Below are 24,450 nucleotides of genomic sequence, written 5' to 3'. Positions count from 1 at the left end.
CATTCGTGGTTGAATGTGATGCTTGTGGTGATTGCATAGGAGCTGTCCTAAATCAAGAAGGGCATGCAGTTGCATACGAGAGCCGTCGTTTGCATGATGCCGAGCTTCATATGGATATCTATGAGAAAGAGCTCTTGGCTGTAACTCACGCCTTAAAGATTTGGAAACACTACCTTCTTGGGGCTGAATTTGTAGTCAAGACAGATCATCAAAGCTTGAGATACTTTCTATCTCAAACAAAGCTTTCAGAGAAGCAGATGAGAATGGCAAACTTTCTTTCCATGTTTCATTTTCAGATTGTGCATACTCCAGGAAAGAAAAATGTAGTGGCCGATGCACTATCTAGGAGGCCTTATGTTGCTGCAGTCTCAGTGGCCTCTCATGGAGACCTATCTACTATGAGAGATTTGTATCATTTGGATGCTGATTTTTGCCATATATGGACTGATTTGATGGCTGGTCATTCACATGCCTCTTATGTTATCAACGAGGGTTATCTCATGAAGGATAATTGCCTATGTGTGGTGAAGGATTTGCGTCCAAAGGTTATGGACGAATGTCACGCTCCACCTTATGCTGGTCATAGAGGTATTATGCCTACTACTCGCATGATTCAGAGGTATTTCTTTTGGCCAAGCATGCGTAAAGACATTGAGGCTTATGTGCGTGCATGTATTACTTGCCAAAAGGTGAAATTTGACACACAAAAGCCTCCAGGTTTGCTTCAGCCATTGCCTATTCCCTCGCAACCTTGGGAAAGTATCACGATGGATTTTATTATGGATTTGCCTAGATCCCAGCATGGGAATGATGCTATTTGGACTATTGTGGACAGGTTTAGCAAGCAAGCTCACTTCTTGCCTGTCAAGAAAACCATTAAAGCTGATCATATGGTAAAGCTTTTTCTTGCTAATATTTTCAAGCATCATGGTATGCCTAAATCCATTGTTGGGGATAGAGATCCCAGGACTACAAGCCTATTTTGGAGGGCTTTGTTTGATAATATGGGTACTAAACTTGAGTTTTCATCAGCTTATCATCCCCAAACGGATGGCCAAAGTGAAGCTGCAAATTCGGCCGTATTGGATTTATTGAAATGTTATGTGGCAGATCAAAAGACTGCATGGGAGAAGTATCTTCCACTTGTTGAGTTTGCCTACAACAATACGATCCATGCTTCCACAGGAAAGGCTCCGTTTGAGATTATTTATGGCAGAGTGGTCTTGCCACCCATCCTTCGTACAAAGGATGAGATATTTGCAACTGATGAATATGTTCGTGACTTAGATGTTGCCTTTGGTCAGGTGCGGACAGCCATTGCAAGATCTCAGCATAAGCATAAAATGGCTGCTGACAAGCATAGAAGGGACATGGAAGTCAAAGAAGGTGATTGGGTATTGCTGAAATTTGAGAAGGCTCGGCTTCGGAAGAGGCCAGGTCGAGAAGGATCATATCCTAAGCTTTCTCCTCGCTATTATGGACCCTTCAAGGTGATTCACAAGATCAATGAAGTGTCCTACAGGCTTGCTTTACCTAGTCATTGGAAGATTCACAATGCTTTTCATGTGAGTCTATTTTGGAAATATGTGGGGCCAGATCCTGATGAGCCTGTTCACAGAAGATCCGCCAGAAATTGAAGAGCTTGAGGAGATCCTCCAGCCAGGACAGATTGTTTTTCACAAGGAGAGAAAGCTACCTGCAGGAAAGCTTTCCAGGAGATACCTTGTGAAGTTTAAGAATTATTTGCCTATTGATGCCAAATGGGTAAATGAGGATTATTTCACAGAAGATCCGCAGTTATTGCAAGCATATCTTGAGGCTTTTCAGTTGAGGTCAACTCTTTAGAAGCCCGGGGGGATGTCACCAATTGGCCGACCATTTGGTCCATCTCCAGTTTTTGCGTCTCGTTCACTTGAGGCCAGGCCAGTGTCTCGTGTGAAGAGGCAAGTATTTTGCTGACATGGACGGGAGCCAGACTGGTGCCACTCGTGTGTTAGCAGGATGGTGTCGTATGGACGGGAGCCAGACCAGTGCCACCCGTGTATGACCTGGACTGTGTTCGACCCATGGGATTGTCACGCCATGGAAGAGCCAGTATTCGTGCCGTGTTTTGCCTATGGGACTGTCACACCATAGGGAGACTCGTGCCTGGAACTGTCTTATGTTGGGGTAAAGGCGTTATGCCCACCCTTATAGTGTGTACAAGCCCATAAGTTATAGTACATAGTACACTTAGTACTTTTAATGTACTAAGTGCACTATGTGTACTAGTGCAATATACATGTGTGATAGGGGAGTCACACACTCATGCTTTTCATGAGTTGACTTATCCCCACAACTCTCTCTCTCTCTCTCCCTTGCTTCTCTGTGTATGTCTCCCATGAATGAACTCTAAACCCTAATTCAGGTTTCTCCCCATCAACTGGTATCAGAGCTAATCTGCAGCTCTCTGCATGTGCGTTATTCTTCCAAGCGATAGGGTGGCCCTTGCTGCCCTCAACAGTGATTGGTACCTGGAGTGGCTCTTGGCCGTACCTTGCGCCGGTGGCATTATTGCCCCTCTCAACTATAGATGGAGTGGTCGCGAGGCTTGCGAAGCAGTGTAACAAATTGAGCCAGTTTTGCTCGTCGTTGACCAGCACTGTGCAGTTCTTGGCGCTGAAATTAAGAGGAGGTTTCCCACTCTGAAGCTAGTGACGGTTGGATATTCAATCGCGTGGAGCAGCCAACTGAAGTGAGCGAAGGCTGCTGGGCGTTAGTCGTTGGCTGAGCATTGAATCACACAGCGTTTGCCTTCGCCTATCCGCCTAGCGCCAGAACTCCACGCTTGTTCGCCTAGCTTCGCCTAGCGACACTCGCCTAGGCGGGTTTTAAACGTGCTATACGCTGGGCGGGATGCAGTCACTAAAGCTGCCCAGGCTGCCTAGCGCAGGTAGCAAATAGCCAACCAAGCGCAGCCAGGTGCCGCCAGTGGCTTACAGCAGCAGAGCAGCCAGGCGTATCCATACAATTGCATCAGCATCAACACAAACGTGTCCCCCCTTTTTCTCCTGCAACAACAAAAATTCAACCTGCAAATCAGAGAAATTCAGAAATTTAAGAGGTATTTGCCTTCAATATTTTGGGAATTTCTTATCAATTCAAGCAATTGAGCAGGTACAGGTGCCCAATTGCTCAATTTTTTGAGCAAAATTGGCAAAATTGGGTGACATTGGTCACAATCAGGATAAATTTGCAGGAAATTGGTCAAATCAGGATCAATTTGCAGGAAATTGGATGTCGAAATTTGGGGCTTTTGATGTAATTGTGCAATTAAGCACTCATACATGCTGTATGATGTGAAAAATCGCACATTTGGGCAAAATTGCAGCAAATTGCAGTGCAAATCAAGGGGCTTTTGTGCCGATTTGGTTGATTTGCATGCAGGCGATCGCATTTGATGCTGTGGATAATGTGTTGATGCCTTACAAGCACTCAATGTGCCTGTAAATCAAGGGGCTTTCATGTATTGGATGTATATGTGGCCAGGGGGAAGCATCGTGAACACTCTGGATGCCTTCATGTGCGTCAATGTACCATGCATGATCAGAAATTGATCTCAAATCAAGGGGCTTTTCAAGTTTGTATGCTTGTTGAGCTTGGCAAAGCAGCAGGCAAGACATTTATGCCTTGAATCCTCAGAAATCAGCTTGCAGTCAAGGGGCTTTTGCCCAATTTCTGTTCGGGACTGTTTTATGCAGTGTTCGTGACTGTAAAAATCTGATTTTCACTCATTTGGACAGCCAGGAGAGCATTTATTGCTATTGTACCTGCTGGTACAGATTTGGCACAGCTTTGTGCATGGTATGGCATGGCTGTACATTGTTTTGAGTGATCAAAAGGTTCAAATTTAGCTGCTGAAATTGCCGGTACAGGTTTGGTACATCATTGGTGAGCGCTTAGTACTGCTGTACAGTACTTTGGAAGGGCAAAAGAGCACATTTAAGGTGCTGTCCAAAATCTGCAGCAACCAGATTTTGGTGTTTTCATCACAAAAAGTGGGAGAAAAGTTGCATTCTTGCTTCCGCAGTGGGAGATAAAGCTTGGGAGAACATTTGCACATCTTGGGTGCAGTGTTTGCACATTTGCAGGGAGTCAGGCATTAAAGGTTGCATTTTGCTATGGCAACCACAGGTGAGAGCTCTTCATTGCTTCACATCAAGAAGCTTGAAGGCTCGCATAACTATGATATTTGGCAAACCCAGTGCTACAATGTGTTGCTCCAGAAAAAGCAGCACAAGCCTATCAAAGAAAGGGGTGTGATGCCCGCTTCTCTTACAGCTGAAGAGTGGGAAGATATGGATGAGCTGGCAAGATCTACTATCATGTTGTCTGTGTCAGACTCATTACTTTTCAGCATTCGTGAAGAGAAGACAGCTTGGGGAATGTGGCAGAGATTGCAGGACTTGTATGCCCAACAAAGTGCCTCAAGCAAAGTGTATTGGTTGAAGAAACTCATAGGTCTTCAGATGAAGGAAGGGGCTTCTATGACAGCCCATTTAAATGAGTTTAATGGTATTGTCAGCCAGGTCATCAATCAAAAGTTGGCAATGGACGATGAGTTCAAAGCCACTTTTTTGTTATGCACTTTGCCAGAGAGTTGGGACACATTCAGGACAGCCACTAGTAATTCGCATGCTATGCTGTCATATGCAGATGTTGAGGGTGCTCTTCTTCAAGAAGAGATGAACAGGAAAAACAACTCTGTGGGAAAGTCCAATGCAATGAATGCACGAGGGAGATCCCAGCAAAGGGGGAAAAGCCAAGAAAGGGGAAGGAGCAAGTCTCGCTCCAAAAAGGATTTGGAATGCCATTATTGTGGCAAGAAGGGACACATTAAAAAGCAATGCTACAAATGGAAAAATGATCAAAAAGAAAAGGGAAAAGGCAAAGACAAAGAGAAGGATGAAGCCAAAGATGTAAAGCCAAAGAGCAAAAGTGGAGTCAAGATCGAAGAAATCAATGTGTCACATGCAGGTGGCAGTGAGGATGAGGTCCTCTTTACGTCTTCACTTGATGCCCATTCACTTCTTACAGGTGGTCATGGTATGCACTCATGGATCATTGATTCAGGTGCCTCCTTTCATGTCACAGGTTGCAGAGACTTGTTTGTCAGGTATACTGCTGGCAATGAAGGAGTGGTTTATTTGGGTGATAACCATGCATGCAAGATACTTGGCAGAGGTGATGTAAGGCTTGTATTTTCAGATGGCTCACAGCTTATGCTCCATGATGTCAGGCATGTGCCTGAGATCAAGAAGAATCTGCTTTCTACTGGACAGCTTGATGATGCTGATTATGTTACCACATTTGGTAGTGGAAAGTGGAAAATTAGTAAGGGCTCACTGGTTGTTGCCAGAGGCTCTAAAGTGGACACTCTTTACTTTATGCATGCAGGTGTTTGTCACCATGCTAATGTAAATGCAACCGAGCTGCCGGAAATTTCTATGTGGCATAGCCGGTTGGGACACATGAGTGTCAAGGGAATGGAGCAATTGTCTCGTTTGGGTTACTTGCCTTCTCTAAAGTTTTCAAGTTTTCAGTTTTGTGAGCATTGTATTTATGGTAGGCAACTACAGTGCCCCCACAAGAAAGCTCTTGGACAGAAAGATGCTCAGTTAGAGCTTGTGCATACAGATGTATGTGAGATGCCTCAGCTTTCTTTGGGAGGGGCAAAATATTTTGTGTCATTTATAGATGATGCCACACGCAAGGTGTGGGTTTATCCTCTTCGTTTGAAGAGTGATACATTCTCAGTGTTTGAGAAGTTTGTTGCTCTTGTTGAGAATCAAACTGGCAAAACACTGAAGGCTTTGCGTTCCGACAATGGTGGAGAGTACATGTCCAAACAGTTTCAGGACTTTTGTGATGCTAAAGGCATCAAGAGGGAGCTCTCTACTCCTTATGATCCTCCACAAAACGGGACAGCAGAGAGGATGAACAGGACCATACAGGAGAAGGTCCGTTCTATGTTGTCGCATGCTGCATTACCTCATGGTTTTTGGGCTGAAGCTGTTATGACAGCCGTTCACCTTATAAACAGGTCACCTAACACGAGGCTTGGTGGGAAAGTGCCAGAAGAAGTATGGACAGGAAAGCCTCCGTCATACAAGCACTTGAGAGTGTTTGGTTGCGTTGCGTACGTGCACATACGCAGGGAAATGCGCACCAAACTTGATCCTAAGTCTCATAAATGCATATTCCTAGGATATGGTGACAGAGGTGAAATGGGGTATAGACTTTGGGATCCCATAAATAGAAAGATCATACGCAGCAATGATGTCATTTTTGATGAAACATGCATGTATAAAGAGCCTGCAAGGCAACAGGAGCCTGGCAGAGTCATCTTTGATGATGATGGACATCATGGACAACAACAAAGGGCTGTAAATCAGCCATTACAGCAAGAAAACCAGCCCTTAAATGGTGCTGAAAATGGTCCAAATGGACAGCCAGATATGGCAGAAGATATCCCTATGGATATACCACAGTTGGAGGAGATACCGGGCATGATTTTTCAGCCTTATGGCATGGAACAGGAGCCACCAATGGGTGATATGCAGGCTGGACAGCAACCTGCAAATGATGGTCATTGGGTACGGAGGTCCACTAGACCCTCCAGAGCCCCTGACAGGTTTGTTCCAGGGGTTGACTACTTGATGCTCACTGACTGTGGGGAGCCCTCATGTTACAAGGAGGCTTTACAGAGGGTAGACAAGGCTCTTTGGGAGCGTGCCATGAAGTCAGAGATGGATTCTCTGCATAAAAATGGAACATGGAAGTTGGTGCCTTTGCCTGCAGGCAAGAAGGTTTTGCCATGCAAGTGGGTATACAGGCTCAAAGTTGCATCAGATGCTAAGCCAAGATACAAAGCCAGGTTAGTGGCTAAGGGCTTTAAACAGGAATATGGTGTGGACTTTGAGGAGATCTTCTCTCCAGTGGTCAAAATGACCACACTTAGAGCTGTGTTGGCTTTGGTTGCGCATGATGATCTGGACTTGATTCAGATGGATGTGAAGACTGCTTTTCTTCACGGTGATCTCCATGAGGAAATATATATGCAGCAGCCAGAGGGTTATGCAGTGAGAGGAAAGGAGAAGCTTGTATGCAAGCTGAAAAAGAGTCTTTATGGGCTAAAACAGGCACCACGAGAATGGTATCATAAATTTGATACATTCATGAAATCACAGAAATTCAGGAGAAGTGACATAGATCACTGCTTGTACACCAAGAAAGCTTTGGATGGCAGTCTATTGATTCTCATTTTGTATGTTGATGATATGTTGATTGCCGGGAAATCTCGTAAAGAGATGGATGCTTTGAAGAAGAGGCTGCATGAAACCTTTGATATGAAGGATTTGGGTGATGCTAATCACATCTTGGGTATGCGGATACTTCGGGACAGAAATCAGCATGTGTTGTATTTGTCTCAGAAGGAATACATTGGCAAAGTCTTGCAGAGGTTCAATATGGACGGGGGGAAGAAAGCTAGTACTCCTTTGCCTCCATATGTGAAACTCAGTGCTATGGACAGCCCACAGTCGGATAGTGACAGGGCTGATATGGCCAAGATTCCGTATGCTTCAGCTTGTGGCAGTCTCATGTATGCCATGGTTGCTACTAGGCCGGACATTGCATTTGCAGTGGGAGTGGTTTCTAGATACATGGCCAACCCTGGCAAGAAGCATTGGGAAGCAGTGAAAGGTGTCATGAGATACCTGAAGGGCACACAGGATTTGTGCATTTGCTTTGGCAAACAGGATGCATTAGTGCATGGTTACACGGATTCGGATTATGCCGGTCATCCAGATAACCGGAAGTCTACTACCGGTTATGTATTTACATTCACAGGAGGTGCTGTGTCATGGATATCCAGGATGCAGAAGTGCACTGCCTTATCTACTACAGAGGCCGAGTATATTGCAGCCACAGAGGCTTGCAAGGAGGCATTATGGCTATCTCGGTTAGTGGTTGATTTGGGTTATACAGGGGATATTCCATTGTTGCATTGTGACAGTCAGAGTGCCATCCAGTTGGCAAAGAACCCTGTCTTTCATGCAAAGACGAAGCATGTGGATGTGAAGTATCACTTCATCAGAGAAGTGATAGAGAACAAGCAAATTCAGCTTGTTAAGATTCACACGGATGACAACCCGGCTGATCTGTTGACGAAGAGTTTGCCTCCGGAGCGGTTTGCTCATTGCAGACACTTGATGGGCATTGGATGAGGCCAGTTTCAGCCTTGATATGGCCTTGTATATTATCATGTACATGCTGATTTTTTCTTTTCCTTTACTTAAGGGCACTTTGCCTTTAAGTGGGAGGTTGTTGGGGTAAAGGCGTTATGCCCACCCTTATAGTGTGTACAAGCCCATAAGTTATAGTACATAGTACACTTAGTACTTTTAATGTACTAAGTGCACTATGTGTACTAGTGCAATATACATGTGTGATAGGGGAGTCACACACTCATGCTTTTCATGAGTTGACTTATCCCCACAACTCTCTCTCTCTCTCTCCCTTGCTTCTCTGTGTATGTCTCCCATGAATGAACTCTAAACCCTAATTCAGGTTTCTCCCCATCATCTTACCTATGGGACTGTCACTCCATAAGAAGACCAGGTTTTTATGTTTTTATGTCGTGCCAATTTTGTGCCGCAGATATTTTGTACTTGTTCCATGAACGGGAGATATGTCCATGTTACTATTTGCACATGCACACATGATTTGCATGCTTGAAACTCTTTTCGCATGACATGTATTTGTGTGTTTGCCTGCTTGACGTGTTACTTACTGAGCGGGGACGCCTGCCAGTGAGTCGTGAAGTCTGCTCTGTATTCTGACGAGTTTTAGTGCATGTGAACAGGTGGTAAGTATGTTACACATGTTGTTTTAATATTTTATTCTAACCCCTTTGTTTTATAAGGTTAGGTGTTCACATTTATTTAAAAGTGGGCACCCACTTAGGGGCCAAGGTGGGGAGCCCCACTTAAGTGAGTGTGGGGGTGGGCATGGGCACCTACCCAAACTCCCCACCCACATGCAAACGTGGGTATCACCTAGTTAACTCCACATTAATTTATTAAAAAGGACTCCCTCCTTCAAGCGTAAAAAAAAAGATCATCGCTTCTATCTGGCGTGGATTCATCAACCGGCGACCATCTCTCCCTCTGGCGCATGTTCTTCATGAAGGCGACTGCTGCAGTACCCTCTGCTGCTGGCTGCGCCTGCCTCTCTACAGGAGGCTGAATACTATGGCAGGTGGCTGTTTGCTCTACGGCTGTTAACTCCACGCTACTCTTTCCCCCAGGCGGCTGGCTGCAACTATAGGCGGCTACCATCTTCCCCTGTACTGCTGCGCCTGTTTTCCTGCAGGCTGTTTTGCCTACACAAAGGCGGCTGCTACCACTTGAAGGCTCTACTACAGCCGGCTGTTCCTCCAGGCGTACCTCCTCTTCAGGCTACAACCTCTGCGCCAGCTTTACCTGCAGGCTGCCCACCTTCTACAGTATCCTCCTATCTATACAGGCTGCGTGAGCTTTCCTGCAGGCGGTTGCTTCACATCATACACAGCCGACTGCTTCTATTTGGCTGCACTTCAGTACCTTCTGCTGGCGACTAGAATCCCTATTGCTAAGGGCTACGCTGGTTGTCTAGTGGGCTGCCCACCATACAAGCAAGCAGCGGTGCAAGCTGCATCCTCTACAGGCGCTGCTCCCTCTGTCTACTGTGGGCGCCTCTTTCTCAACAGAGCGGCTGTGTGCTGTGAATCCTCTTCAAATGTGTGCTACAGGCCGGTGGCTGCAAGCTACCTCTCTCTACGTGCTGTGCCTCGGTGTATTTCTCAAGAAAGAGCGCACATGGGTATTGGACTTCCTTCTGTCATCCACAACAAGTAAGTGAATTTTCAGATTTAAATAAAGTACTTTGTATTAAATCTGCTAAGGGATTCATTCCCTCTACGGCCACACCCGTTCGGTGCCGGGTTGTCCAAGCTATATTGGCAAACCTCGGTCCAAAGGTGCTGAGATCGGGAGAGCCAGGCGTTAGTACGAGAGAGCCTGTTTGTGCGTGGTCTCGGAACACCAGTGAGGCGCTCTCCGCGGAGTCCAGTGAAAGCACAGGACCGTAGCGATTGGACCACACTAGTGGTCATTCTGCTTCGAGCTTCTACATCGAAATTCGAGCCTATTTGTTTGGTACTGTTTTCATATGTACATGGACATTATCTGGTTCTTGGAACCCATGGAGCATTGTATTTGTTAAATACTCCCAATAAATATATCATATATTGAGAGGGGGGGTCGGCCCGTTCCGGCCCCAGTGCTAGTGTCCATTTTTCCATTTCATTTCATTTAATTTCAAGTTGTATTAAGTTGTCCATTTCAAATTTGTGGTTTTAAAGTTGTGCTATTAAGCGTGTGGGTGTCCAACGGAGTCTTTCCCACTTGACGGGATCGGTTTCACCTTGTGCTTCACATTCTCTTGACCTAATGATGGAAGACATTGCCCAATTGTGTTGGGTAGAGCCAGTGCTTGAAAAAGCCTTGTGAATCATAACATTCATCACAAAAAGACCGCACGCATTGGCTCTCTTTAGAGCAACTTGCAAGTACGAGCTCGTGAGGCCCGCCGCGACACGCTTTGGTTATCTTTTTCTAGTGCTACAAAGGTATGTCATTTCATATTTGAAGCACTTCGCAAGAGCTTAAAGGCTAGACTTGCTATTGCTTTAGATTTTTGCAAAGCTAGAGATTGGCCTTGAACGTGGGGAGCATATTGATCTCATGTTCATTCACACACGTATAGATGAGGAGCTGGCATACGATTTTCTTCGAGAGGATGAGGCGCGCTTTAGACATGTGACTCGTGCTAGGCGTCCAGCGCCACTACTTCAAGCTAATGAGCCTTCACCTCCAGATCCGGTTGAGCCAGTGGGTAGTTCTGTCGATGTAGATGGTCATGATGCCACACAGCGGAGCATTGTTGCTTATCGACGAGGAGCTCGTCGTGGTGGCTCATTTCTCATGCGAGCGATGATGTGAGACTCATCAAACTCTGATAGTGATGTAGATGAGCGCGAGCCTTGATGCCCAGAGCCTGCACACTTTAGTTTTATATTTTTGCTATCTAGCCTGTTGCCTACATATAGACACTAGTGCATTATGCCACGTTTTGTACTACAAATTTCTCTTCTGTAGTTTTTTGGATTTAATTCTTGGTCCATGACTCCATTGTGATTTGTGAACCATGAAACGCATGTTGCTTTCTTTAATAGACTCTACACTTGTCTCCTCTTTTATTTATGAAGTGGTTTATGATCATTGGAGAGTTGAAAGTCAAGTCATCATTGATTCATTGGCATGTATGAAATAATAGCGTTCACTAAAATGTAATTCTCTTTCATTTTGTAATCACAAGTCTTAGGACTTTAAAGTTTACTAGTTAACTTTTGGTCATGATTCATGACTTCTCTTATCCTTGGTGTGTTTAAACCTTCAAGCTTTGGCCTACAAACAAACTATAAGTTCTACACTATTTTATTGTATTTATATATATAAAAATCCAAAACCTTGACGTTTCTTAGCCGAAGGCCGAAACGTTTTACCCCGAAACCTCAAAAACCCCGAAACGTCAAAAACCCCGAAACATTTCTGGTGACTATGCTGGTACCTGTTGTTGCAGTCTTTCATCTTTGATTGAGGACGGTGTCTCTGGCTTCTTGGAGTTCTCTCAGCATCTGGTGCTAAGAGGGGATGTTAGACATCATCATCCCCTTGATATTAGCTTCCTTTGTGGTGTCCTATTTTAGCCTTTAGGGCTGACCATGTTAGCTAGAGGGGTTGGTCACCCCTCACATTATATTCCCGTTTTTTTCCATTTTATGGAGTCTTGCCTTTTTCCCTAGTCGTGAGAGAGCTGGTCGGTTGCCCCTACTCTGGCATATATATAGCCAGGTCATTCCCTCCTCAGACCTAGCTTGGATATTTTCCTCTTGCATGCCTTAGTGCCTCTCCATATTGGCTTGCTGCAATCCCTCACATACGAGGTCTTCTTCCCCTCTTGCTCGGGACTTATATTCTTGTTTGGTGATATTGAGAGCAGGTATACAACTGTGTTTTCTCTCCATCTCTCTCTCTCTCACTCTCTCCTGTGTTTCCACTTTCCCATCTTCCGCTGTGCATTCTATCAGAATCACCCAAAGTGATAGTACCTATCTGGGCAGAAAAGTCCTCGAACCAATCCTAATGAGGTGTCATGTGAGCAATAGCACCGCTATCTACGATCCAAGACCTAGACTAAGAAGTCACAAGCACCAGTGTACGAGAAGCACTGGCTAACAGAAGAACACCATCATCCTTCTTGGTCTAGGACATCACTGTATCATCCTTCTTGGTCTGGAACCAATCCTATTGAGGTGTCATGTGAGCAATAGCACCGCCATCTACAATCCAAGACCTAGACTAAGAAGTCACAAGCGCCAGTGTACGAGAGAAGCATTGGGCCACCAGCTAACAGAAGAATATCATCATCCTTCTTGGTCTGGGACAACGTTGTAGAGGTAGAGTCCTTCCTTCTTCCTCCCACTTCTTGTAGCATTGGGGTTGTTTCTAACCCTTCTTCCCACAATAGTGACACTCCACATCTTTGTTTTGTCTTTATCTTTGTCGTTGTCCTTGGAGTTCTCGTTAGAACCCTCTTTTCCTTTTTTCTGTGGATTCTTCCCTTTATCTCGAGCAGCCAAAGCTCCATCAGAACCACCAGAGGTGCCGGTCCGCTCCAAGCAAGACTCAATCTATATAATGGAGGGGAGAACTTTCTCCCAAGTATCGGGAACAACAAGAGGAGAAGAAACAGAAGACAAAAAGAAAGTATCAAACCTCTCTAGAAGCTTGGAGAGAAGCCGAATAGCCATATCCTGTGTAGAGATATTCTTGCCACGTACAACAAGCTCGTCCCAGAGATCTTTCATCTTTGTGATGAAAGCAGATAAAGAAGAAAAAGCGGAAACTGAAAGATTCGTAAGTTGCTTTTCCAAAGCCAAAATCCGTCCCAGAGACTTAATCTCATAAAGATCTACAAGGGCCTTCCAAACTTCAAGTGCCGCATCTGTTGTATGCACATGAGAGAGAACAATCTTGTAAAGATCTGCAAGGGCCTTCCAAACTTCATGTGCCACATCTGTTGTACGCACATGAGAGAGAACAGAATCCTGACAATTCAACATGAGAAAAGAGAAAACACGACGATCATTTGACGCCTAAGCATCAACCTACGCCTGAGTCACACCAACAGTAGAGAGGGCCAGAGGGGTTGCATTGGCAGTTATGACTAGCTAGTCCCAAAGATCCACTCCACGCAAGGCCGACTTCACCTTCACCTTCCACAATGTATAGTTGGAGACATCCAACTTGGCAGACTAAGCACAGTCGAGGCGGCTATCACTGAACTTGGGCTCAATCTCAAAAGAAAACTCACAACTCAAAAGAAAGAAGTGTCCACCACAGGTACCAACCTGCCACCAAAGCCAGAATCCACACAAGACCCCCTCTGCAAGAGATAGTGTCCACTGGAGAAGAAAACGCAGCCAACAAAGGGGCTGCAAAACTGAAAATACAGGCCGACCAGCTTCCACACCTCAGATGAGAAAAAAATACTGAAGAGAAGGTACCTTCGGGATGCCTAGGTGAAGGTAGAGCAACCAGCAGCAACTGCCCAGACAACGCAGCAACCAGGGGGCTGCAAATCTTAAAAATGCAGAGGATAAGGACTGTAGACAGGTTAGAATATGGAGCATCAGGAAAAACGTTGATCCTAGAGCGATGGAGTGTGCATAGAGTGGAAGCAAGGGGAGCACTAGAATGTGCTGAACTGAGAGTGCAAGAGAGAGAGGTATGAAGCTATACAACTATGAATGATATGGAATGGGAGAGGCTAGCCCACCTATTCATAGGTGAAGAAGCTGGCCGACTCGAGCAACAGAAGTTGGCCGATTGTAGCAACACCACCCTAGCAAAAACACCGAGGAAAAAGGGAAAAAAATATGAGAAAACACAGGCGGCCAGCCAAGGGCCATAAAAGGGATCAAATATGGGCAAATACATGGGGATAAATATGCTAACACTCGAGTCACCTTGCATTCCCTAAGCCATCCATTGGAAAGGCAATAAGCTCTTTCGGATACTATATGCTCTTTGAATACGAGTAGCCTGTCATGAACCAACAACTATCACAAGTTCGGTTTCCACTATTCTTTCAACCCACCAAATTAGGCGAAAACTGAAGGTCGACTATTCTAGAGGCTACCAAATGTCCCAGCAATCTCAACCATCCAGATAGATCTCATAGATATATTTTTAGTGTCCAAAACAAGAGAGGTCCTATCAACCACTTCTCACACTAGTCCCTCCAAGACAATTGATTTTGAACCCCCATGTTCATAAAGACGAACTATTTTGACTAACAAACAAAACTAACGAAAGTTTTGACGGTTAGTCTACTTTTTGGGCAAGTAAAGACTCCCCATCCAATGTCCTCACAAATCCTAAAGCAGAACACACAACTGCCTCAAACTAGAGCTTTACTCCCAAAAACCAAGAAGTATTGTCACATGCATTCTGCATTGTAGTGCATGGTGACAAGATGGCTCATCATCAATGCAACACTGTGCAATAGTAGAACCCTTTAGGATTTGATATTTGTCATACGTCGTGACCCCATTGTAATCCTTAGGCTTCATCCTCGATTTCTTCTTCTCTTGGGGTTGCACATCTACCATGCGCACCTTGCAATCCTGTGCATATCCAACAAACACACACTTTTCTACCTTAGGATCCAGCTTCCTCCTTCTCTCATCACGCACATGTACATAAGCTGTGCAACCAAACACTTTGAGGTGTCCAATGTCTGGCCTAAAACCTGTAAGCCGCATCTCTGGCATACTTCCATGTATGGTTGTTGTGGGTGTCTTATTAAGTACATACACCACTGTGGCACACGCTTCCGCCTAATAATAGTTTGGCATGCTCTTTTCATTGAGCATCGCCCTGGCCACATCACAAATGAGTCTATTCTTCCTCTCAGCAACACCATTTTTACTTACGTGTGTACCTGCAAGTTAACTGCCTTCTTATACGTAGGTCATTCCTCAGCCTTAAAGAGTCAGTCAGTCACATATAGAAGTAAGTGGAAGCCTTAGGGTTTACATCAAATCATGTCTGCATTTTGCATTTCATTCATCCCATATGCATATAGACCATCTAGATCATTGCACAAGACTCAGAATATCATCCAGTATTTTTCCCATATTTTATATCATTTATCTGGCATTTTACCATATTATTATCAACATTATCCATTTGATGCAAGATATGATGCAATCGGCCAGCTTTCAGCCAGCCAACCTGCTCATTAAAGGCATATAAATAGCCTACCATTGCATATCATTCATATCATCAGCAATCAAGTGTTTCTTCCTTCAGCACAAGGAGCATCCACAATTGAGCATTCAGCATATCTTCATCAAAACGCAACACCTACAGCATTCAGCCACTACAGTACCTTGCGTATTCAGCATTCACACAATTTTCAGCATTCATCATATCATCGTTTTGCTAAATCCCTTCTGGTGAAGGTAAAACGCATTCATACATTCATTTTCAGCATGCATTCACAGCCTAGAAGAGTCCCAATCAGCCCCTTCTCTCAGCCTCAGATTTGCAGCCTTCCTACATTCCATTGGAAGAGTGCATAGGCTTGAGATCGGTCATCATTGGTGCTTCTACAGCCGTGTACAGTTCAGCCCGACTCTTGGTCTTTCAAAAGGTCTTGCGTTTGGCTTATCTACAGCCCAAAGTCAGTCCCTCGGTCATTCTCTTCAAAGATAATAAAGCAAATACTCCTAGCAATGGGAGAGGACCCTTCAGTGGGTAATTTGGGACCCAATACGCCGTACAAATCTCTCTCTCTCTCTCTCTCTCTCTCTCTCTCTCTCTAATCTCTTAAAGTTTGAAGTGATAAAGTGGATTGCTAAAAACTCGCGAAACTCACAATAAAGAAGGCGGTGTGAGACTGTGTGACAGGATCCTTCATTACGCATAATTCCGCTGCATGTTACATTGGTATCAGATTCAGCTTGTCCAAACACACCGCATCCTAGCGTGAGAGCATCCTTGGATGGTCAAACGTCGCTCTAGCACGACCACCAACTTTAGTAACATGTCTCCAGAGTACACATCAGGAAGACGTCTCCCCCCAAGGAGACCTTGCTCTTCCACCTACTATAGACACCATAGCTCTACTCCGAGCACAAAACCAGCTTCTTATGGAGTGACTCTTGGAGGCAACAGCAACAAAACCCACTCCTCCAATTACCCCTGACTTCGTTGCCCTCTTCTTTCAGGAGGAACAACAAAGACGAGAGGATGAAGCCAGACGGCGGGAAGAAAAAGCAGACAGACGAGACTATGAGGAAACCCAACGCAAGATCGATGAAGACCGTCGTCAGGCTCAACTAACCGCTCGGGAGCATCAACGAGAGCTTGATCGAGAGCGTGTATTACTCGAGCACCAAAGGGAAAAGGAGGCCATACATCTGAGGTATCAACACCTCTTCAGTTTCCTCACCCATAGGTACCACCAACCAAAATCTCGCGACATCAACTACCGTCATCTGAACTCAATCGAACTTTAGTAAGTGTGATCATTTAGCTGTTAATCAGTTTATTCATCAATTTAATGCTCATTTTCCTTTAGCTAGGATCACACACTTACAGGTGAGGCAATCGCTTGGTGGCAGCATTGGTCTAGTCTTCATATAGACCCGACCACAAGTGTCATAACTTTTCACTAGGATACCTTTGTCCATGACCTTAAGACCAGATTTCTCCCTCCCGAGTATTTGACCAACCTGGCAGGTGAGTTCTATGGACTCAGACAGAACGGGTCACCCGTGCTTTAGTTTTCCGGTAAGGTTATAACTTTAGCACAATAGTTAGGGTTATCTGAGCAAGCCAAGATGGATCAATTCATTCCTGGATTAGATCCTGACATCCCGTTCACAGTTCGTAACTTTGAACCCAACACACAAGGGCTGCCAGTTTGTAGTCCTATTTGACATGGGCAATTTTAAAGACGCCATCTCTCCCCAGTTGGCTATCAAAATGAGCTGTACATTAGTGCCATATTATTTGGATGTGGACGGGTTCACACCTGGTCTCCGCACATATCTTAAAAGGCACAGCAGTTTGCCTTTGCAGTTCAAAAGGCCTCATTCCAACGAGATTTCATTGTCTCGCCTCTTTTGGGGTACGACATGATCTTAGGAATTCAGTGGTTTCATCGGTATGAGCCTATTCCTGATTGGAAGCAGGACACTTTTACTATCTGTAAAGGTTGCTTTCCTATAACGCTTAAGAGATTGGGAGCGGTACATTAGATGGTTGATCCATCATGTCAATCATCTATAGCCCATGAATACTATGTCGCCTACTCCATGGAGGGATGAGGGTTGTGATAGGGGAAGAGCACTCTGGGCACTTGTCCTAAGAGCACTATTCTCAAGCGCTGCATTTTGTGTTTACTTTTATGTTATGTGAAAATCTAGCAGTCCTACGTGACACCTCGGTATTTAAAACTCACTCTCGAATAATATATCATTACCTAAGGGAGGGTCGTTGTTCAAGTCCAATGTGGTGTCTTTATCGCATTATGTGATTTCTTTTGTTGTTATGTGTATGTATCAATGGTTTACAAATTTGTCGCCTTATCTTAATCCCTTTTAAATAGTTGAGTATAATTCCGTAAACACCAAAGATGGACAACATTGGCAACATCAGACAGCGCCTTCTTGATAGTCACAATGGCGATGATGATGATTATGCAATATGAGGCCAGACATTCACTTTGGAGTCTCATAGTTAAGCAAATTTATGCACAACCTGAAGCATTTGCAGGCTCTCAAGTGGGCTTTCCACTGTTTGCGAGGCGCTCAGTTCCTTCAATTGTTCTGTTCCAGGGGGATGAGTTACAGCTACATGCTTTCGGTGATTTCGATTGGGCTGGATGTTACAACACACTAGGGTGTCCACTAGTGGTTTTTTGTTCCATCTTGGTGATTCATGCACAAATAACCTGTTTTTAGCTTGTTTTCCACTCGATTGGCCTTCTATAGAGCACCAATCCTCCATAATCCAAGGACTAGGTCTTCTTCCTAGGCACCCACGTGATGTCCCTCAATGCCCGGAATCTTTAATTGGATAACCTCCCATTCCCAAAGGTTGTCCAAGTGTCCATAAATCCAGATAAATCTGTAAAATATTGATACATGCATGTAAATCTTATAAATTCCGGGAATGGTGACAAGCACTATTGCTGCGAAAGTGGTAGCCATCTTTCAAGGCCAAGTTGTAACAACTCCACCATCCATCTTCCCGTTGAACTTGGAAGACTCATTTCTCACGTGGCATGTTAAAAGAAATCATAAGCCCGGTAGTTTTGTGCCTTAGGGAGCTGGGGATTCACATGGCATCCCCTCGTGTCCGTATCCCTGATTCTCTCTATTTGGATGCAAATATTTCACACAAGGTCAGAGAGATTTGGAGGTCATGTGACAATCCTGACCCTCGACAGAGAGTTGGTTTGGCCCTGAAGAGGACCAACCAGTAGTAAGTATCATAGTGTTGCTCTGGCCAAGAAACATGAAGCCTTGGAAGGAGAGAGCTATCAGGCACAGGATTGTTGAGCTTCAAAGGGAACACGAGAAGCATCCACAGTCTCCTTGGATCCCAGACATATTTTTCTACTGTTTGAGCAGAGCTGCAGATGGCCATGGATAGGTGGCTGAGGTTTCGTTTCATGCTAATGAGGCTTTTGGGCAAAGATGGGTTGCAGATGCAACAAACATGGGAACTTGTTGGCAGCACAAGGTACCGGACTGGTTGAGATTTCCTCCTTGTTTGGTTTGAAATATCCCTCTTGTATATTTTTCCGTACGTAATAGAAGTCTCTTCTCCGGGAAAAAAAAAATCAAGCACAGCAATGTACGAAATGATGCAATTAGAACAACAATTATACACTAGAAAAATAATATAATAGTTATTAGTGACCTTGGTCCTTATCATCACAATCACAAAACAACGCAATCAGTAGAGTACGGCAGAAAAACAAAAGCAATCCCCTACCTTCATGAGTACATCTTCATTACTACGTGAAACTGGAGAAGCAGCTTGCATGGAAGAACCCACACCTTGCATGACATCACCAATACCATCAGGATGACCATCCTTACTAGGAATGCCACTTCTGCTCAGAAGCATTTTAAACCTTCTAGATTCCATATCTCCAAGTAGAGAAGAGCTAGTAGATGAAAAATTTCCTTGTGCCTGCTGCGCCTGCAACAACAAGAGTTGCTGTTGCTGAGAGCTAAGCAGATGGTACTGTTGTGGAGATTGGATAAAAGACTTTGGTTGCACCAAGTTTGGACGAATTTGATCAAGCCCCTAGATTTCAACAAAGAAAAGTGCAGAATAAGAAATACATGCAGACTATTGCAAACAAAATGACCCTTGAATAAGCAGACGTTTCCAAATTGCTAGACACAAGCTGTTGGATCCCCCTTAAACTAGAGGATCCCCCCTAAACTAGAGCCTCGTAGAAATATCAAGCAGCAACCACATGTACAGTAACCTTACTGTCAAAGGCCAGCCTTTCAAAGGTAGAGCATTGGCACCTTGGTGTAAACCTGAGCAAATAAACATGTCCAGTTAGTACGAAGGCTCCAAAAGAGATGCTCAATTCTAGTCCAAAACAACATTGTCTTCTATGAAGTACACGCTCATGTTACAGCCTTCTTGGCACAATATAATCACAACAAACGCACAAAAAAGCATGTATGCGCAAATATTCAAGAGATGCCCTGTAAAGTTTTGGAGGACAGCTGAGCAAGGACCTGGACTTAAAAGGCTCGGTTTCGAATGTCCAACACCTGGTATTCCAAAGATAGCAGGATCTGTTGCAGGTGACCTTTGATTAAGAACTCCAGTTATGTCACTCTTATTGTCCTGAAAATGTAATTGAGATTTAGACAAGAACACCGAATAAGATCCTTTCACTCCTCAAGTGATCACAAAACTCGAAAAACAACCCACAAGACTTGCCTGACTGGTTCCAGGAATAGACTGGTTTCGAATTTGTACTTGCTGAAGAGATGTACTCATATTACCAGCTGCATCAGGCAGCATCTGTCTGCTTGCATCAGAAAGGTTTAAAGAAAGTAAAGGTTTAAAGAAAGTAAGACAGTGGCAAAATAAAAACAGAATATGTCAATCAGGACTGGGCATCACTACTGAGTGCCGTCGACTATTTCCACAAAACCCACAATTGTTTGAAATGATGATAGATGATTTTACCCAGAAGGCTGATCAGTTGGAGCTGCTGTCTTCAACAAAGGAGCTTGGGTGACATCTACTAATCGATTGGTAGTATCCCCATACCTCTGCAATCATGCAAAGCAATACTAAACACCTAGAGATACAGAAAAGTTTTACGATGACCGAATCATATTTAGCATTCCATGTGCTCTAAGTCTAAATTAGACATCCCACCTTCGTAGTTGCATCTTCCATCCCATCCCTCTTCTGTGGATGCTTCAAACGTTCTTCATAAATCTTTGTTGCCAATGCACTTGCCCCCACGCAATTGGCAACTCCACTGATGGCAAGGTGGGTGCCCTCCCTTCTTGGGGGTTGATGCTGCTGTCGCAAAAGTTGGAGTTGCTGCTGCTGTTGTTGTAGTTGTTGCTGCTGCTGCTGCTGCTGCTGCTCTTGTGCTTTTAGCTGCTGAGTCTGTTTACCCAGCTTGGCAAAAAAGGGCATAAACACCACAATTTCTCAGCATCTTTATACTTGATCATAGAGAAATGCTTATATCACCTTAATATAAGAGGCTGCCACCTCAGAGTGTTTCTCATTCGTGCGAGTGATAAAGATATCCCAAAATACAGACCACCACTCAAAAAGGAAACCACCAGGCGCATCTATTGCTGCAGGTTTCCAGAAAGGTCAGTACCAACCAACCAAAAGCATCCAATCCAACTTCTTCGCAAGAAACTGAGTAAAGAACTTACCAACTGGATCTGAGGAGACTTTTCCTTCAGCTTGGAAAGCCTTGGCAGATGCCTGAAGATTCCTCTTAACAAGGTAATCATAAATATAGACATCTAACCTGGTTATACATCAAGGATGTTGAGTCAAAAAGTGAGCATACATCGCTCTCTGCTGCAAGTTCGGAAGCAATGTTTGAAGTAAAGAGAACTCACATCTTGTCTGCTTCCCAGTTAGTCTGGGCCATCTTTGCCAACAAACAAACTTGCAAAAGGTGTATATGCTATAGCATTTTATGGACAGTTGGATTCCGCCCTAAGTTCTAGCTTTCCCAGTGTGGCACTGCTGCATAAAATCGCTGAACCTATAAGAATTTTCACTGTGAAAAGTATGTATTAAGCTTTCCTCCCGGCAAGCTCAGGGAAGGGATCCAGACAAAACACCAGAACTGCAGATGCAGAGACTTCGAACCCTCGAAAAACTGCAGTAATGGAAGAGGAGAGATAGAGCTATGCAAATTAGACACTCTGAAACAAAAAATTAAATGTCTGCCACTTACTTGGCCTGGTACCTGATTAGACTGCAATCACCGCCATTACGGTCACGCCGACCTGCTTCCCAGGGTTAGGGTGAAGTTAGGGTTCGGGTTGGAGTCGGCGTTTCCCAATCAATGCAACAAAATCGTCCGATGGTGTCGAGATCGCCAATCCTGTCCTCAACTCGATTTTTGTAAGAGCTCCTGCGCGATATGTACCTTGATGCTTTACTGTTTTCAGTGGAATAAGAAAGAAACGGACGGAAGAAAAAGAGGAAGGGGGAGGGAGGCGGGAGGCACGCAAAGACCCCTAATTCGCCATAGCCACAATTTATAAACATGGACCTCCTGCCAGAAAAGACGGTGACAGCAGGAAATTCTCATCAAATAGACAGAAGGGCCAAAGTTCGAACTCTGAGGTGGGAAGGGACTTGGTGCCTTGTGGGTATGTTAGCCCGCCCCCAAGAGTTTGCCTCTATATGGGGAGGAGGTGCAAGGAGAGGTGCAGGGAGGTGCAAGGAGAGGCAAAGCACGCACCCATGGTAGGCACCTTAGGAACGCACTCACACACCGTGCCTAGTGACTTGGTGCCTTGTGGGTATGTTAGCCCGCCCCCAAGAGTTTGCCTCTATATGGGGAGGAGGTGCAAGGAGAGGTGCAGGGAGGTGCAAGGAGAGGCAAAGCACGCACCCATGGTAGGCACCTTAGGAACGCACTCACACACCGTGCCTAGTGTAGGCACGGTGCGTGAGTGCCTTGAGGGTATGCTAGCCCGCCCCGAATAGTTTGCCTCTATATATGGGGAGGAGATGCAAGGAGAGGCAAAGCACGGACCCATGGTAGGCACCTTAGGAACGCACTCACGCACTCGACTCGCGTGAGTGCGTTCCTAAGGTGCACGCGAGTCGAGTACGTGAGTGCGTTCCTAAGGTGCCTACCATGGGTCCGTGCTCCCGCAAGTCGAGTGCGTGAGTGCGTTCCTAATGTGCCTACCACATGGGTCCGTGCTTTGCCTCTCCTTGCACCTTAGGAACGCACTAAGGTGCGTGAGTGCGTTTCTAAGGTGCCTACCATGGGTCCGTGCTTTGCCTCTCCTTGCACCTCCTCCCCATATAGAGGCAAACTATTCGGGGCAGTCTAGCATACCCTCAAGGCACCAAGTCCCTTCAGATAGAAATCCCACCTCACACCAACCGCTGTCCGCGAGTCCCCAAATCAAGAACAAAACCTCTCCCGCCTCACTAAACCTTGTTTTGCCAAACAGTAAACAGACACTGGACTTTTATATTATTACACTACACTCATTTTGACTTACCTCTTATTTATAAATAAAACAATCATTAATTGTGAAAATAATTGTGACCAAATTGCAGCTTTCACACACGGGCGGCTAAAACTTTGTAGCTCATAGATTACCTACAACTAGAATGTCCGTTATTATCATCGACGATAAAAAGCCGGTGCCTATTCTCTATATCTCTATATATTATTATTATATATTATATAAAGGAAGAGTTTCACTATGTGACAAGAATTTGGAAGTTCCAAAGACAATTTGGTGGTTCTAGGAGAAGTAGGCTCCTGTTACTCTAGATATACGTGTGAAGCACGGGTCAGCCCTCTAGTAGTTATTAAGATGAAGATGAAGATGAAGATGATGCCCCCAAAAGCCACACCCCCTTTTTAAATGCTCTAACCCTTCACAGTAGCCCAATAAGAGAGTGTATAACAAGATCACTCCTAGCTCATCGTTTTCGCCCATGCAAAGACATTAAGCCTACAAGCTTCTATCACATGAAACATCCCACTTCACCCAATGCCATATCAACACAAGCAAAACACAACAAGCACAACCATTCCTGAAATATGGTTTCATAGTAACCACCCAACTATCAATAGATGTGCACATTACCCACCAAGCCATAAAGGATTAAAATGTGGAGATACCCCTCACCATCATACATGTGCATCACGACTATATCCATAAATAGTGACGATGGGCATCCCATACTACCCATAGGGGATTTTTTTGCAAGCATTTGTTTAAATTTGGTGAGCTTTTGTTCCATAAGACTCCTTATATGGTAATGTAGTTTCCAACTCAGCATGCCAGGGGGCACATACGGATGTACGATACACGTCTCAGCATACCAAGCACATCAATAACATACCATCATGGACGTACCATATATCATAATGCATGCCCCCATCGTATTCATCTCTCTCTCTCTCTCTCTCTCACACACACACACGCACACACACAAGAAGAGGATAATCACATGCATGCGTGCATGCACACACATACATACATACATACATAAGTATAGATATATATATGTATATGTATAATCACATAAGGACCGAGAAGAAGAAGAAGAAAATGAAAATTTTTTAAAGAGTACGTATATGTATAGTACTTGCATGCTATGTATGTATGTATGTATGTATGTATGTGTGTGTGTATATATGTATGTATGCATGTATGTATGTATCTATATATATACACATATACATATATGTATGTATATGTGTGTGTATGTATGTATGTATATATGTGTATATATATGTGTGTGTGTGTGTGTATGCATGTATGTATGTATGTATGTATGTATGTATATATGTATGTATGTACGTATCTATGTGTGTGTGTGTGTGTGTGTGTGTGTTTAAAGAGTACATATATATATACTACTTGCATGCTAAAACCCAAGTAAGATATGCATATATAAAGTACATATATATCTCCTACTTGCATGCTAAAACCCAAGTAAGATA

The 24,450-nt window shown here is 44.4% G+C and overlaps 1 protein-coding gene and 1 long non-coding RNA gene across 51 annotated transcripts in view; both read right to left on the bottom strand.

Moving 5' to 3' along the window:
- The window catches only part of LOC147612775 (transcriptional corepressor LEUNIG-like), a 70,824-nt gene extending 48,570 nt beyond the window's left edge, over positions 1-22,254 (bottom strand). For 4 of the 50 annotated variants that reach the window (XR_015263509.1, XR_015263511.1, XR_015263513.1 and 1 more), the window contains exons 1-10: positions 21,700-22,205; positions 21,356-21,482; positions 21,164-21,261; positions 20,970-21,079; positions 20,643-20,882; positions 20,448-20,533; positions 20,196-20,283; positions 19,988-20,099; positions 19,731-19,780; positions 19,221-19,538 (exon numbers count right to left, since the gene is read on the bottom strand). Coding sequence is in view for 31 of the 50 variants with exons in the window: in XM_086783346.1 (XP_086639472.1) it covers positions 19,221-19,538; positions 19,731-19,780; positions 19,988-20,099; positions 20,196-20,283; positions 20,448-20,533; positions 20,643-20,882; positions 20,970-21,079; positions 21,164-21,261; positions 21,356-21,387 (1,134 nt within the window). In the remaining 19 variants the exon portion in view is untranslated. Of the gene's footprint in view, positions 1-19,220; positions 19,539-19,730; positions 19,781-19,987; positions 20,100-20,195; positions 20,284-20,447; positions 20,534-20,642; positions 20,895-20,969; positions 21,080-21,163; positions 21,262-21,355; positions 21,622-21,699 lie in introns of all 50 variants that reach the window. The other 46 variants (XR_015263510.1, XR_015263512.1, XM_086783347.1 and 43 more) reach the window with 33 other exon arrangements.
- On the bottom strand, positions 13,712-14,251 carry LOC147612776 (uncharacterized). The gene is made up of 3 exons (XR_015263529.1): positions 14,174-14,251; positions 13,984-14,049; positions 13,712-13,787 (listed from the first exon to the last, which is right to left on the bottom strand). It is a non-coding gene; the product is annotated as an uncharacterized LOC147612776 (long non-coding RNA).
- Positions 22,255-24,450: the final 2,196 nt, after the last annotated feature.

The sequence above is a fragment of the Cibotium barometz genome, chromosome 45, assembly GCF_041138505.1.
Source record: "Cibotium barometz isolate CiBa-2024 chromosome 45, ASM4113850v1, whole genome shotgun sequence".
NCBI classification, from domain to species: domain Eukaryota; kingdom Viridiplantae; phylum Streptophyta; class Polypodiopsida; order Cyatheales; family Cibotiaceae; genus Cibotium; species Cibotium barometz.
The sequence above is the reverse complement of the archived record's forward strand: the minus strand, read 5'-3'. Positions and strand labels throughout refer to the sequence as shown.